The sequence below is a fragment of the Stegostoma tigrinum genome, chromosome 3 (genome assembly GCF_030684315.1).
Source record: "Stegostoma tigrinum isolate sSteTig4 chromosome 3, sSteTig4.hap1, whole genome shotgun sequence".
Lineage (NCBI taxonomy): Eukaryota > Metazoa > Chordata > Chondrichthyes > Orectolobiformes > Stegostomatidae > Stegostoma > Stegostoma tigrinum.
Window position 1 is genome coordinate 88,261,772 of NC_081356.1, and position 17,453 is coordinate 88,279,224.

The window sequence follows — 17,453 nt, forward strand, 5'->3', positions numbered from 1 at the left end:
GGGTTACGGTGCAGGGAATCTAATTGAAACCTACAGAATACTGTATGGCCTGGACAGAATGGGTGTTGGGAAGATGTTTCCATTGGTAGGAAAGACTAGGACCCAAAACAGCCTTAGGGCTCAGGGAAATCCTTTTAAAATTAGAAATAAGGAGAAACTTCTTCAGCCAGCAAGTGGTGAGTCTACGGAACTCACCGCCCCAGAAGGCTGTAGAGGCCAGCACATTAAATATATTTAAGACTGAGATAGGTTCTTGATTGTCAAGGGGATCAAGGGTTTTGGGCAGAAAGCAGGAAACGGATTGAGAAATTTATCAGCCATGACTGTATGGAACAGCAGATTTGATGGGCTGAATGGCCTATTCTCTGCTCTTGGGTCTTATGGTCTTATTGCCCATCTCCAATTACCCAGAGGGCAATTAAGAGTCAATTATATTGCTGTGGGTCTCCTTCATGTTTGTACAGTTTCTCCTTAAGTACTTCTAACTGCCTCAACTAAAGGATATAAAGGTCCTTGAAATGTGCAGGAAATTTACCAGACTCTCTGTTTTAAAGAATGAGGTGGTTTCATTGCAAAGCTAGGTTGTAAATACTGAGGTAGTTCTCCCACAAGCAAAGGAAGTTGATGACAGATTTCCTCATGATACAAGAAAAATTCCTTTAGTTGATGGTACAAGGTATAAGGGCTGCAGATTTAAAGTATTAGGCAAAAGAGAACTAGGAGAATATGAGGAAGAACTTGCTTTACACAGCGTGGTAATGTATGGAAGACAGTAACTTGGAAGTTGGTGGTGGTAGAGATAATCCAATCATGTCAAAAGTAAATTAGATGAGCATGTGATGAAAATAAACTTGCAAAGTTTTGCAAGGAATTGAACAGAAGATGGAACTGATTTAACTACAGAGAGCTAACATGGATTCAGTGGGCTCCCTATGGACTGTTGAGACTGTAAGTACTAAGGTAACAAAGTCAGTGTTACAATTCTTAGTCTGAGGTTCTGCATGTTGGATTTGTTAGTTGACAATATATTAACGGCTAGCAACTTTGGGGTCTCCTGTAAGCTGAAATAATATTTTGTGTTTTCTACCTTATCAACCTCTTAATTTTAAAGATTTGAGTACTTTTTAGTTTCATTATTCCATACGCACAAACTTCTCTATTCCAGTATCAATTTTTGTAAATCACGTTTGAATTACTCAAGTGCTTCTGTCCTTCCACAAACTGTTTAAAGATCAGAAAAGTGCAGAGTCTTCAAATGTGGATTCCACCCCTGCCACATATTGAAATAGTCTAAGTTAAAAATAACATTCTTAAACTGTGGTCATGATGCACTGTCTCTTGTTACTCTTTCAACTTCTTTGCAGTCTTTTGAAACTGCTGATCATACTGTTCTTCTCGTATTTCCTTTGTATTCAAATTTAGTAAAACTGCCTTTGATTTGGTTCACTTTTTCTGTATTTAACTCTGTTGCATTTACAATAATGACTTCTCTCAACTCTCATGTTTACCTCTGTAATCCTCTGAGAATCTATCATTGGGACTCTTATTACTTACCTAAATTCTGATCCCTTGATGACAGCATATTGGGTTCCATATGTATGTTGCCATCACCATACTCTAACCTTCCTGCTTTTCAGTCTGCTTTATTGACAGACCATTTGTTCAATGTTCAATGTCCTCTAGCCACGAAGCCATTATTTTCCTGTGCTTTGCCACTGATCCGAGCGCCTCTTTGGTCGTTGTCTCAATTTGAAGCTGACTTTTTCACAACCTCCATTTCCAACTGGGTAAATAGCTGAGTTTCTGACCACCTAACCTGCACTTTGTGAAGGCTGCTTCCATTTTCTTGACATTATTTATTTCTCCCTCTATCCTGTTCTAAAAGTGCTATACGCACATGCACACAAGCTTCTAAATCTGGCTTCTCCAATGCTTCCTTCTCCCATTCTTGCAATTCTGCCCATATTGTAAGACAAGCCAAGTCACTCTTGCCTATCATCCATGACTTAGATTAGCTCCCAGTCCATACTTCGAATTGGATGTTGATATTTTTATTTTGAGTTCACTAGTGATCTTTAGCCCCAAATGGATTTAACCCACTTTCATACTACAGGGTCCCTAATTTCAAATTCATTTAGCCTATGATTTTTTATTTAGGACTGCAGGAATTAATCAGTTTTTCTCTAGCTGTAATTTTCTACAGTTCTTTTTGGAGTTGCTGCCAGAATTTACACACTCTATCTAAATGAGCTCTGGCCTTTTGCAAAATTCACTACACTTCCAAACTAGGCTTTTTGTAGAGTGTTGCCTCATTTTACTAATTGAATTTGCAGAATTCTGCACATAATATAAAAATGACTATCAACATGCAGAGAATCTCTTAATCACTTAGGATTGTAACAATTTATCAATGACTTGCTTATTTAATTATTTTTGCAGAATGTTTATTCCAAGGCAACTGTGCTCACAATTTCTTTGACTTAACTGCAAACTCGACACCTAAAGGGGGAATGTTTTGCAAGAGGAAAAGCCAATAATGCCTTTCCTTGCAGCTTAAGGCAAGGAGATCAAATGTTAATACTGATTTTTGTGTTGTTTCTGGCAAGTTCTTTTCCTTGGCAATATGTATTCCAGTCTCTTGTGATCCAGAGCAATTTCTTTTGGTCAGTAAAAATACCTGTCAGATACGCTGAGCTGCCTTTTTTCAGTTCCAATCAATTCAGCAGCAGCTTTCAGTGCACGTGCACTTTGGAGTAACAAGTCAGGCTTTACTGCCTATGCTCATCCTCCATCTGTTGGTAAAACATCAGTTTTAATTTGAGAAACTTCAGTTGTTCTGGTATAACCGAGTGGGTTCTTGGGCAGCTTATCCATTTTATATATATCTGTTAGCTGTCAACAAAGTACAACTTCTTGTATTGAAATCAAAGTCCAAGCAGTTGTATTCAAATGTACATTTAACTTAACTATATTTTAGCTTAGCAATCATGTTACTTAATTTATGTCAATTTATCCATTGATTTTGAAGTTTTTTTTCCCATTTCTAGGTAAGCGAGTGCAGATTCGTAAACCAGCACCAGGCATCCCAGATGCTGTACCTGAACGGAAACGGTCAACTCCCATTAATCCTGCAAGTACAATAAGGAAGTGCAATACAAACAACAGTGTTTCTCAACGATCTTACAGGGATAGGGTAATCCACTTATTAGTATTAAAACCCTTCAAGAAACCAGAGCTTCTGGCCCGATTACAGAAAGATGGTGTCAGTCAGAAAGACAAGAACTCTCTTGGACCAATTCTGCAACAGGTCAGTGGTAATAGATGTGGTTCCCGTTCATTACTGTTCAATCCAGTTCTTGGCTGTTAACATAACTGAAATTTTGATTAACCCATTCCCTCCGCCATGCATTTTTCTAATTGTCACCTTGTGCTTTGTGTGCTGATTTTAGAAATTTAAAACTTGTATGCCATTTGGATTCTCCAACTAGAAACCATAGGGCTAATTCAACAAGACTATTGAATCAGTCATTTAAAAAACCCTGTTTCCAATAGTTAATGTGGTATGAAAGCATTTTGTGAAATGTCTCTTCCTTAAGCAACATTTACTTTTAATTGCTGTGCTTTTTATATACTTGTAAAATTGCTTGCATTCTGTGTAGTTGTGTCTCATTCTATGCTTTCTCGGTTTGTCTGTTTTTATTCCAGCAACATAACCATAAGGCTGTCATGAATGTGATTTTTGTAGAAAGTTGCTTGGATTATAGACTCACTCGGCCACTGTACTTGGGAATTTTGCAGAATTGGGTTGCAGAATTTTTGTAATCTTGCTTTCATGGGAGAAGGCAGAGAATTCTATGAATGGAAAATGTTGACTGGCTGGAAAGAGTTACTTTAAACTGGAAAATGAAATAAGATGGGTTGCCTTGAGAAGGGAAAGCTGCATCTTGATTTTGAGGAAGAGATTGAAGCAGGCAATAAAAATGAGGGTAGAATTAGTGGATTGAAATCCGCCAGTGAACTAAAAGTAATTTGAGCTGGGGAGACAACTGATGCAAACTACATCAGTTGTTCTTGCTACTTTGAGCAGGAATGGGTTCCTGATTTTTGTGAGATGTGGGGTACAGATCAGCAGGTTGGTATTGGGAAGCTTCTGGTATTTTTCATGATTTACTTTGCTGATCTTTCACTAGGTGGCTGGGATTTCACTGGTGTTTCGGTGATCCATGTGTTCAATGGCCTGAAGCTGTCACTTTCGAAGATTTGAATTCAGTTGCTTCATTTCTTCCCTCTCTTATGGAATAGATTCCTGATATTTATGCTGGTGTGGGATTAAGAGTCTTGGAGAATAATTTATTGTGATTTTGCACGCTTGCATTCTGTTATGGGATTCTGTTTGCTCAATGATAGAGGGAGAAATGCAGTATGGTCTGTGCAACCTTGAAAATTAACTTAAGATAATCTCACCACTAGATTTGCCTTTCCTACTTAGGATGTGGTATCAATCTTGTACAATGTTTGCAGCGTCATGGCTGTCATAGTGTAACTATATATCCTATAAACCTCCAATGCCAACGGACCTAGTTTTGGCTATGTTTGGAAGTGTTGGAGGAGAGGATTTGGAAACTGCAGTATAATGTAGCCTTTTTTGACTTCAGGACAACTGTCCCATATGCTACCACTGCTTACTGCGAGGTCAACCTACTGTCAAGTATTTTGCACAGTTTATTTATAGCCAGAGTAATTTTACTTCAGAAGTAAAATTTAAATTGTTCATATTGTATACATCTAATTAGTTGTATGTACTATTTTGGATGTGCTTTTTTTCAAAAAAAAACAACGTTGTGAAATAATTGCAGTTGTGTTGAAGGCGTGAGAAGAACAGTCTGGGAATGCCAATGTCAAATGTTGTGTACATAAAGCTTTCTTTCCGCTATCTGTTGCAAGTGGGAGGTTGAAGCCAAATGCAGCTTTCAAACCAGGCAGGATTAGAGACAGTAGGCTTGGGCATGTAACTATCTAGTGTTGGAGCAGAATTGCATTGTTAGTGTGGCTTTGAGGAGCTCAAAATGCTAAAAAGGACAATCTCTGGGCCGAAATAAAATTAGATAATGGCTGCATATACTGATTTGCTTTTATTACCATTCCAACTGAATCTGGAAGCTTCATTTGAAAATGAAGCAGTGATTGCATTTTAATTTAAAGCATCAATCTGTGACAGGTACGTAACATTTTCAGAAGAGAAAACAAATTATAATTATCAATGATATAAGACAATATCTGGTGTATCAACACTCAGAATAAAAAGTGATTGACTCCACAAAATGCCTCTGTAAACCTCAGACAAAGAAATGAACAATCTTTCTTGAAATTTGCCTCCTGTTCGTCACGTTGCCTAAATTGCATGGATCATGCATTTGTCAGGGAACGGCAGCCATGATAAAGTGAAGGCAAAAACAGCATTTGGAGCAGCAGTAGGGAATGAACCTCAGACATAGAATCTGTGACAGCTAGAGATAAGTGTGGAGCTGGAGGAACACAGCAGGCCAGGCAGCATCAGAAGAACAGGACAGTTGATGTTTTGGGCCAGGACCCTTCTGGGGTTCACACTGTTATCTCTGACTCCAGCATCAGCAGTTCCTACTAGCTATCTGTGAACAGCTGCTGTTTGTGTCCTTTGAGGATGGTAGTGATTGATATAAACAGGCTGGTTGTTTGTGACAGTACATGGTAGATGAAATTTAAGGCAGAAAACCATGAACTGATGCACTTTAAGTTGAATGCAGAGAGGCAATGAGAGTGCATTTGTAAACCGAGGGTGCTGGAATAAAAGGCGGGGGCATTAAAGATGCTAGGGCAGTTTGAGTTGCTGTTCATAGGGCAAATGGAATTTTGGGCTTTATAAGTAAGCCGTGGAGTCGGTAGCAACCACTTGCAGATGAGTTTGTTGTCTACCTAGCAAATTCTGTGGCACTGGTCACGTTGTGTGACTGATGAGGCTGATCCTAGAGCCACATCTCTAACCACACATTTGGCAGGTGCTTCCCAGAGGCGGAAGTAGTTCTTGGCCTTGTTCATTGACATTTCTTTCTCTGTTCCTTTTTTGCATTTCCTCTTGCCTACGAGTGTTCTCAAAGAATTCTGCCTCATCGTAAAGAAATTTGCTTCACATCAGTTTTTTTCTGAAGGAGGGTCTTCCATGCATGACATCTATGCTAGATTTCCTGAGGGAAGCCTTCAAAGTCTTATGACTTGTTCCCTTTGGTCTCCTCTCATTCAAGTACCTTCCTTGAGCTGGACATAGATGATCTGCCTCGAAAGTCAAAACTCAGGCATCCTTAACCTCAGGCTGGTTCTGTGGAGTTGATTTCAGATGACAGTGGCCTCGATGCTGGTACCATTTGGCTGCCTCAAGGAAGCTGCAGTTTGTACACCTGTCTTCCCGGCTGATGCAGAAAAACTATATTGTGCAGTGCTGATGGTAAGTCACAAGGGCTTTGACATGGCACTTATACACAGTTCAGGCTTTTCAGCTGTATAGAAGGGTCTGAAGGATATCTGCTATATGTCATGATATCTGTGTTGAAGACTGTCATCCTTGGGTGTCCGACAGTGGCAATCCCAGATTGGATGTGATATTGAACCTCCACATCAATATCAGCTTTTAGATAAGAGCTTCCTAGGTAAGGGAAATGTTCCATGTTTGGAAGGATTTCTCCATTGTTCTTTAATAGAGAGATGTGCTGGAACGTGACCTGAATCAGCCTGGTGAAGGATTTGACTCTTGAGGTTCATGTTAAGATCAATTCCTCAGTTAGCTTCTGTAAAGGCATGAAGCGAGGTCTGAGATTCTCTTGAGAGAGCAGCGATGACATTGACATTGTCTTTGAAATACTTAAGTTCCACAAGTGAGGTTGCTACGTTTTCTTGGATTTTGACCGATTGAGGTTGAAAAGCTTTTTGTTGTCCATCCTGTAGACAGTGTTGACATCATTTTGAGATGTTTGTTCTTGACAAGATGAAGAATGTTGACAGTTAAAGATGGAGAAATGTATGGATGTGATAACACATCCCTACTTGACCTCAAAAGAATCTATCATATTATAGTCAGTAAAGACTACTGACTCCTCATTGTAGAGGAAATATAGGATGTTGATGAATTTCACTGAACAGCCACCCTTTGACGGAGTCATTCATAGCACGTCCTGGTTGACTAAATCAAAATTCTTGGTCAGATCAATAAAGGCCATGTAGAATGGCTAGTGGTTTATCTGGCTTTTGGAGTTGCCAAGCTGTGAAAACTGTCTGTAGTTCCAAGGGTTAATTGGAAATCATGACTGCTTTCAGCAAGGCTTTCCTTGCTGATCTTCCAGTTGGTAGTGTGTAAGGGGAGATCCCACATTTGTTCCCACAGTCCATTTCATCTCCTTCCTTGAAGATGAAGGTGACAGCATCCCTGAGATCAGGGATGACTTATTTGTCGCAGATGTTCAGGACCCGTTGTTAGATGATGGGTAGGCTTTGCTCCTTCAAGTTTGAAAATCTCTGGAATCCATCTCCTTCTACTGCTTTTCCGTTCTTGTGATTAATAGCACTTCCACTTCTGACACTTTGTGGAAATCCAAGATCATCATTGGGGAGTTGGGGGGATTTCCTCAAACACATCCTTGTCAACGATAATGTCACAGTTTATGACTTCTTTTAAGTGTCCTCTCTGCTGGCTGTTTTCTCTCTATCAAATGATTCCATTCTTGAACCGTACCAGTTTGAGGTGAAAGGTCTTGGGTGTGTATGTTGCCTCGGTAGCACTGAACAAACCTTGAGCCTTGTGTTCATCAGCAGGGAGTTGCAGCTCCTCCGCTTTGTCAGTCCAATATTTGTTCTTGATTTCCCTCAGTTTTCTTTGTAACTCTGCCTTTGCCTTTGCCTTTGCTGAATTCTCCTATTTTGCCTTGTTTGTGATGTTTGACAGGCATGAAGTCCTTTTCTCCTCTTGTCAATAATGTCTTGAACTATGTGGTCATTTTTGTTGAACCAGCCTTGGTGTTTTCTGGCCTTGCAGTTGATGAACATAAAGGCCATAAGATATAGGAGCAGAATTAGACCATTTGGCCCAGCATGACTGCTTTGATGTTTGATTGTGGCTGAAATGTTTTTAAGCTCCATTATCCTGTTTTTCCTCTCCGTTACTCTTGTTACAGTTGCTCATCAAGAACTTATCCATCTTTAAGTGCACTCAATGACTTGGCCTTAACACCCTTCTGCTGCAGTGAGATCCACAGATTCATTGCCCTCTGACTGGGGAAATAAAAAAACCCTTGTCTTAATTCTAGAGGGTTGTCCTGTCACTCTGAAGGTATGCCCTTGGGTATTGTGTCTCCTCGTAGTGGAAGCATCTTCTCCACGTCCACTCTATCCAGCCTTCTCCATATTCTGTAAATTTCAATGAGATCTTCTTCATCCTTCTAAACCCCTTTGAGTACACAGACTCTTCATGGGACAAGCCCTTCATTACTGGGATCATTCTTGTCAGCCTTCTCCAAAGCCAGCTCATCTTTTCTTTAGCTGCAAGACCCCAAAACCAATCGATAATCCAATTGCAGTCTGACCAGAGTCGTTTACATCTTCAGCAGAAAATTCTTGCTATTGTGTTCTAGCCCTCTTGAAATGAATGCTAACGTTGCATTTGTTTTCCTAACTGCCAACTGGACTGGCATGTTAACCTTAGTCCTTGTTCAGGATTCTCTTAAGTCTCTCTGTGATTCAGATTTCTGAAGTCTTTCCCTGTTGAGAAAATAGTCCACATCTCTGTTCTTCAAATCAAAGTGAATAACCTCACCCTTGTATTCCATCTGCCACTTTGCCCGTTCTCCTAGCCTGTCCAATTCCTTCTGCAGTGTCTCTGCTTCCCCAACACTTATCTGTCCCTGCATTTATCTTTGTTACTAAGTCTGCAAATGGCACAATGCCCTCCGTTCCTTCATCTAAATTGTTAATATATAGCATGAATCATTTTGGGTTCCAACATTGATCCTTGTAGAACTTCACTAATCACTGGCTGCCATTTTGAAAAAGACCCTTTTTATCCCCACTGTGACTTCTGCAAGTCAGCTATCTTATTTAACAGCCTCATGTGCAGCACTTTGTCTTGGTTACCTCGCAGCATGGGATAACAGCAATCTTCAGCTATTGTCAGATTTCCTGTAGTCCATTTAAAGTGAACTCGGATTTTGTGAAGGCATTGTTAGAAGTCTGCTTGGCTCTTGAAGCTGCTCAGTATTGAGCTTCCCATACTATTTCTGCACCTTGAATTGTTTCTGGTGACATTTGACATTGACCATTGAACAAAAGATCAACCAGTAGAGAAGAAGGGTCCAGACCTGAAATGTCAGCTTTCCTGCTCCTCTGATGCTACTTGGCCTGCTGTGTTCATCCAGCTCTACACCTTATTATCTCAGATTCTCCAGCATTGGCAGTTCCTACGATCTGAGATCAACTACTAGTCTGTCAGCAGTCCTCTGAATTGGCATCACTTCGGTAACAAGGATATCCTTTTCATTTCAGGACTGAGCTATGATGGAGTCAATCACATGTCATTGTTTTGATTATGGATGCCTCCAAGAAGATTTGAACTTGTCTTTGGTGGAACAGTGAGTTGGTTAAATCACCTGGTGTTTTGCACATTTGGTGAGCAGGAGAATGTCATTGGAGTTGCAGGTTTTTACTCCTTCCTTTTCTTTTTGCTGGCTCCTTTCCACATTTGCGTGTCCTTCCAAATACTGGCCTTTGAAATCTTCAAGGATGATGAAATTATTAGCCTTAGGGATGTTGGTGAGTATGGTGTTCAGGGAGGAGTAGAGTATTTGGGAGCATAGGCGTTCACAACAATTGTTTGCTGGTCTTGGCAAGTTATAGGTAGAATTATGAAGCGATCGTTGATGGCCACAGTTGGTTGATGAATTCATTCTTGATAATTAATCTAATTGTGTCCTGGGTTGGTTGTTGTGCTTTTCTTTCCAGAAGGTGTAAACTTCTTTCTCTTGGCTGCCCTTCACTACCTTGAAGTCTCCTGTGGTGCAGTGATATCAGTGTTGAAGTACTTGAGTTTAGGGGAAATGAGGACAGTTCTTTCTGGATAATTGTTTTGTTCATTTATCCATATATTCCAGGTTCTGTCATTTGAGTTTGATTTGGTTTTCAGACTACCAGTAGATGAGTCCACTGGATGTAGTTTTCCAGCCAGGGTGGTGACAAGACAGGAAGAATAGTAGAGTTGAATATTTCTTAAATCGAGAAAGATTGTAGTTGCTATAGCATAGTGGTTTGGAAATCCCCAACCATGAGTCTCTCAAAAAGGTAGCGTCCAAGTTCAGAAGGTAATAAGAATTGGAAATGGAATATTGGCTTTAGAATCTTGACCTATAAAGTGGGAAGTCTTGCTAAATCTTTACAAGGCAATAGCCGGATCAGAATTGGAATACCAAGAGTATTTTTGGGTCCCTTCTCTAAGGGAAGATTTATTGGCATTGGAAGTTCACTAGGTATGAAGGGAACTGTTTTCTGGGGAGAGTTTGAGTTGATTTAGCTTGTACTTATTGGACTTTTGAAGAATAGGTGACCTTATTGAAACATACAAGATTGAGGTATTGAACAGAGTTGACCTGGAAAGATGGTTTTGTCTTAGGAGAATCTAGGACCAGTTGGCATAATCTCAGAATAAAAAGTCACACGTTTAAGACAGATAAGGTAGCAAGAACTGCAGATGATGGAGTCAAAGATAACAAGGTATAAAGCTGGAGAAACATAGCAGGACCCTTCCCTGACCCGAAACATCAACTTTCCTGTTCCGCTGCTGCCTGGCCTGCTGTCTTTCTCCAGCTCCACACTTTAAAACAGGTGAGGCTTTTTGAAGGTAGTGAATCTGTGAAACCTTTCTTTCAACACAAAGGGCTGTCAAATCTGGATCATTGAATATATTAGAGGCTGAGACAAGAAAAAGGTAGGAAAGTTGGAGTTGAGGATTATTAGATTTATTAGATCAGTTAGCTCATTGAATGGCGGAGCAGACACTTATGGGCTGAATAGCCTACTTCTCTTACATCAGCTAAAATTGTGAAACCTGTTCTGATGAGTTATAACACAACTCAGGAAGTGGTGGGACTTGAACCCAGGCCTTCTGATTCACAGTTTGGGATGCTAATGCTGCACCATAAGACCCCTAAAGTCCTAAGGGTAGATCGTGCAGCCTAAGCTTGATGTTTTTAATTAACCTGTTCTGATGCACACCGCTGAAACAGGTACACATTGAACCTGGGCCACTATCATAGTGCATCAAGAGCTTCATTATTGCTGTGATATTGGTTGCATGTGGGTGGCAGACACTGCATTTTACAATCTCTCTCTTCCTCCATCCCCTGCCTTGAAGCATGCCAACAGAAAGGTGTAAAATCCAGCCTCTGCGTTCTGATCCCTGGTTTGCCACTAGGAAATCTTAAAAAGAATTTCTTCAACATTATAATTTTGAACTCATCTAGCATTTAACGTTTGTTTCTAGCGGACATTTTTTCAGAGTATCATTTTCACAAAGCAAGACCAATTTGCTCTTGAATGTTTCTTCAATGAAAATGTTTAATGAACTTCTTTAATGAACTTGTAAAACTTAGATGAAGGTTTTAAGATTGAACTTGTTGGAACCACTAAGTCCTAACTTTTAAAACCAAAATAAAACCCTTAATGTCTTGGCTTTATAAAGTGTCTTAATATGCGCAAAAGCACTTACCATTAAGTTAGCAGACTTTGTAGATCTCAACAATACTACGAATGGCAAATTGTCTATCTTTTTGGTCATGTTAATTGAGGGCTGAAGAAAGGTGGGAATGAGAGACAGTAACTTATTCTTCAGTTCGCCTAATAACATCTGTCTAAACCATGGGACCGATGCAGAAGACTTTGCTTTAACCACAAACCCCTCATCCTTCATGCTGCACAAGGCTGTCAGCCTAGATTTCCGCTCCAGTCTTGGAGTGGAACCTGAAGCCATGACCTATCTTTGCAATTAGTTAATTAGCTAACCATTTTTATTTTTGGATTTGCCATTCCATTAGTGCCCTAAAATAATTGCAATTATTAGCATAAACCTGCTTTTTTTTATAGTTGTTAATATAGAACAGCAGTATAAAAGCTTGCTTCCTTATAGGTGGCTAACATAAACCCAAAAGACAACTCCTATACTGTGAAGGATTTTGTGTACAAGGAAGTTCAGCGAGACTGGCCCGGTTACTCAGAAGAGGATCGCCAGCTATTTGACAGAGTGGTTTCCAGGTAAATTGACTTCATTTTTTCAAGTGGTATTTTTTTTGGAAATGTACATTCTTCAATATTTGCAATTATTGGACCAGTGGTTCAAGTTCCAAAAGGTATTGAATAAATCTTATTTGTGTAGCATCTTTAACGAAGTAACAACCCTAAGGTGCTTCACAGGATTATAAAACAAAATGACATCAAATCATATAAGGAGATTTTTACGTCAAATGACCAATATCTGTAAGAGATAATGGGAACTGCAGATGCTGGAGAATCCGAGATAACAAAGTGTGGAGCTGGATGAACACAGCAGGCCATGCAGCATCTTAGGAGCACAAAAGCTGGCGTTTCGGGCCTAGACCCTTCATCAGAAAAGAGGGATGGGGAAGAGGGTTCTGAAATAAAGAGAGAGAGAGAGAGAGAGAGAGAGAGGCGGATCATAGGTGGATAGAGGAGAAGATAGATGGAGAGGAGACAGACAAGTTTAAAGGGGCGGGGATGGAGCTTGTAGAGGTGAGTATAGGTAGGGAGGGGATAGGTCAGTCCGGGGAGGACGGACAGGTCAAGGGGGTGGGATAGAAGATATTGCTTGGTCTGCTGTGTTCATCCAGCTCCCACACTTTATCTGTCAAAGAGGCAGGATTTATGAGATGTAAAGAAAGGCCTCTACAGTATTGTGACTAGGCAGCTGAGGAAACAGCAATGAATGTTGGAGCAGTTAAAATCTTAGATGTTCAAGAGTGCAGGTACCTTACAGGGTTAACAAGGTGTAGAGCTGGATGAACACAGCAGGCCAAGTGGCATCAGAGGAGCAAGAAGGCCGACGTTTCGGGCGTAGACCCTTCAGAAAATCAAGGTTATTGGATTTTCAGGAGATTAAGATAGGAAGGAATGAGGCCACGAAAATGATTGATTTGAAAAAACAATTAAGGATTTTATTAAAAGGCTGAATACAAATTGACAGGTAAACAAGAATTTGATGCAAGCAAGTCACGAGCGGCAGAATTTTGGATGTTCGCACATTTACTGATTAGAAATTCTTGTCAAAGATGGTCTGCAGAATGCAGGGCACTATTTCCCCATTTTGCTACTAGAATAAGTTATGTTATCCTTCAAACACAGGAAGCAAACCAAGGGGAAGACTGTTCATTGCAACAGTCCAGTTTAAAGTTTGTTTGCCTGTGGTCAGCACCTCTGCTTTGAGAAGGTTCATGAATTGCTTTTAAGAGCATTTATTAATGTTTTGGAGTTGGAATTGTGTTGTCTCATGTCACTAAAATATTCAGGCTGTGACAAAATTCACCAATTTTGTTTGCTGGAGTGCAGTTGAAGTGTTTTTGATTTTATGCTTTGTCCTGGTTTTGACATCTTTTAACAGGAAGGAAGCATGTCTTTGTAATTATCATAAATATTGCACCCATACTTAATCACTACTTTACAACCTCAGCTTCATTAATTCATTTCACTGGACCACCTATATTATTCATGCAAATCATTTGAGGACCACTTACGCTGTTGTTTGGATTCGAATGAACCATCATTCTTCAGAAATCCCATGTATAGATATGCATCTTGCCATGTTGTTTGATAACGCATTGTACTATACTGCTCGTCGGCATTTTTTATTAGAAATCAAAAGAACCGCAGATGCTGGAAATCAGAAACAAAAACAAAGTGCTTGGAAAACTTGCAGCATCTCTGGAGAGAAAGCAATGTGAATGTTTTGCGTCCAGGTCAGCATAAGATGAAGGGTTATTAGACCTGAAACGTTCACTCTGCTTTCTCTCCACAGATGCTGCCAGACCTGAGTTTTTCTAGCATTTGTTTTTGTTGATTGTTTGATTCATTCCTGTAACTGCAGAAGGCTCTTTGATCTGTCACCGGTGCCTTCTAAGGGATCCCAAAGAAAATGACCTGTGAAAATGTGAACCATTTTGACCTTGAAAGCTTCCTCTTGAATAAAGTAGACATTGGAGGCATGGGTTTTGCCATGATGTGCCAGCTCTATCTTTGGAGGAAGGGAGAGACCAGAATCTCTGATTAGTGATGCCCGTGTTTCTATACGCTTCAGAAATTTGGAGAACTTGCAGTAGGCATCTCAACATTGGAGATTGCCATTTGAACCTTTCCATGATATTTCAAATTTGGTGGCAATCAAGGCAGGAATGTCCTCTTTCCAAGCTAATTTCTCCATTGCGATGCTAATTGATCAGCTCTGCTGGTTGGAACATGTCATTCACATGCCTGATGCCGAGCTCCTAAAGCAGCTGCTTTGCTTGGAATTACAAAGCAGCTGATTCCCTGTAGGACAGCAAATGTCAAGATTTCTATAAAGCATCCCTGAAGTCATTGAACATGCCTGTCAACTCATGTGACCGTGGCTTGTGACTCACCTAAAATGGGGAAAGTTCATTTAGACGGCCCAGCATATCTAGAAGCTCTGTCTGAAAGTGCAGAGTTGAAGGTGAAGTGTTAGAGGAAGTGTACAAACCTTCAAATTACCCATCCACCCATTTGAGCACCACTTGCCCTGCATGTGTTTAAATCTGCAGATTGTGCGTTGAACTCATCAGCCATCATGTTACTGGGAAATGGAAGCAACAGTTGACCACTTGGTCCACTGTTACTCAGCTGAATGCCACAAAGTGGCACTTCAGCCCATCATGATACACCAGCCGTCAAGCATCTATCTGCTCTAATCTTAACTTTCTAGCACTTGGCCTGGAGCCTTGCATGGTGCTTCAAGTGCTTATCTAAATACTACAAAAATGTCTTTGAGAAATAGTTTCACTGCCATCATTACTGTGACAACAAGATAAAAATACCCAAACCAAATGAGGTCAGTACAATCAAAAGCCTCCTGCAAGTTGGGGAAACAACCTTTCAAAAACTAAGGTAACAAGGTGTAGAGCTGGATGAACACAATAGGCCAAGCGCCATCAGAGGAACAGGAAAGCTGACGTTTCAGGTCTAGGCCCGCAAATCAGCTTTCCTGCTCCTCTGATGCTGTTTGGCCTGCTGTATTCATCTAGCTCGACACCTTGTTATCACAGATTCTTCAGCATCTGCAGTTCCTAGTATCTCTGATTCAAGTTTTAAAAACTCATTTGTTCAAAATGTCTTCACAGAAATGGAAGTGTTGGAATTGAATTTGGAACAATTTTCTGAAGTGTTAGCACCAAAGATGTGAGATACATTTGGATGCAGTAAACTTTTTTAAAAAAAAGACTGAGTTGAGTGGTAGAGGATGAGCTTTATGTCAAATACTATGAATTTTAAGAGGCTGTTAGAAGATGTGGAACTGTAACTCAGCACCAGTAGAGATAATTGAAATTGGTCAAAATGTATAATCAATTTAAGATAATTTGAGCTTGAAAATTGGGACATGACTTTGCTAGAAGCAACATACATTCATTTAGGGACCTGTTCTCTGCAAGCACAAGGAATATGTTCAAGTTACTGTTCTTTAAAGGTAGCCTGATGATTACAGGTGCTGCAAAAGCAGATGTATGGAAACGGCATCACTAATGTGATCTTGCACAGTATCATGTTTCTACTGATTTGCTAAACATTTTCAAGCAGCTTCAAATTTAACACTTAACATAGCTGTAGCAATTTTAGTGAAATTTTTTTGGTCCAAACCTGATGATATAACACTACTGAACTTCGTTTAAAGCCTTAGTACCTATTTGCATAATACATAACGGCAAAGTAGTTGAGGTGATTTTGAATAATTAGATATGCAATGAGATGTCACCCCAGCAATGGAGTTGGACCTCCATTTTCACTTGTCATAATATACAATGACATTATTGTTCACTGGCTCCCAAGTGGTCAGTCATCTTGCTGGTTGTGAACGGAAATCTTGGCTGTTGTTAATAGCATGACAACTCCAGAAGTCCTGTAGATGTAGGTTAAAGTGGATGGAAATCCACCTGATTCTTTGCAGAATGTGGGCCCATCAGTCTGTCTGTCTGTCTTTCTCTTTCTCCCCAGCATAAGACCTGCCAGAAAGTACCAGTTGGATTCCTGTGAAGGAAATTCCTTCACAGGCAAATAGTGAGGTAGATTTGTGTGATCTCCTTTTTCAGGTTAGGAGGGGGAAAGCTGTATAAGTCACAGTACTCTTGGCCCAATGAAAACCAAACAAAACTGATATCATATCATATAGCCCTCTTAATCCCATAATTTTTTTAAAAATTGTTGATCCACTGGGTAACTTGGCAATTTGTTACTGTGCATGTTACTGAACTAGTTACACTACAAAAGGAACATCCTAATCATTGCAAGATAGAGACATCACATTTTCAGATGTCTTCAGTCTAGCTAGCTGTCGAGTTGCTGATAGAGCATTGGTATAGAAGGGGCATATGCTTGAAACCTTTCTGCAAAGAGGATAATAAAACTGACGTTGGTAATTTGTAACCCTCTTCCAGAGTGTGTCTCTAATTTTGTGAATCTATTGATGTTTGATGTACACTTTGATTTAACTATTTTCATAGACTTCAGACTGGTACTTAATCTGTGCAATGCAAATTGTTTCTACCAAAAATAGAGTTGAGGCTTTACACAAATGTAATGGAAACAGTAAATTGATCTACTTGAGTGCAGGATGAAAAGATGGATGACTTTTTCTTTTTGTAACAGAAAAAGATCTCAACTGCAGAATTCTAGCAGCCAACTGGCAGAACCAGTTCCATCAAACTCTCCCAAAGATAGAGGATCAGCAAGTCCACCAGAGGTAAATAATATCAGTGGCCAAATTCATTGATCTTGAATTGTAACCTGTTTATTGTTAATTCTGAAACCTTAACTTCCAACTTGTTTGGTAATTTCTAATGCATTCTTTATTTTGAAGAATTGTTTCAAAAAAGGGTTATGAATTCTTCCACAGCTCTTTAATTATTAATATTCTTGTAGCTGAAAGATAACTGGGCTTTGTAAGAAGTAGGCCTTGTACCTTAGTGCTTTACAAAAATACTTAATTTTGAGGGCCTGCTGGGGTGCTGTAAGAGTAACTCTGGGGGGAAAAATAACAGTTTTCAACTCTCTGCTTCTGCCAATCTCTCCATTTTTTGACTTCCATTCTGTTGAGGAACAAATTTATCTTGACAGATAAAATAATTTTTATGGTAAAATAGGTTACCATAGCT

General features: G+C 39.8%; 1 protein-coding gene across 2 annotated transcripts in view; it reads left to right on the top strand.

Moving 5' to 3' along the window:
* ell2 (elongation factor for RNA polymerase II 2) overlaps window positions 1-17,453 on the top strand; it is a 118,509-nt gene that overhangs the window by 70,025 nt on the left and 31,031 nt on the right. For both annotated transcript variants that reach the window (XM_048527467.1, XM_059644739.1), the window contains 3 exons: window positions 3,048-3,307; window positions 12,194-12,318; window positions 16,948-17,041. In XM_048527467.1, the coding sequence (XP_048383424.1) occupies window positions 3,048-3,307; window positions 12,194-12,318; window positions 16,948-17,041 (479 nt within the window). The remainder of the gene's footprint in view (window positions 1-3,047; window positions 3,308-12,193; window positions 12,319-16,947; window positions 17,042-17,453) is intronic.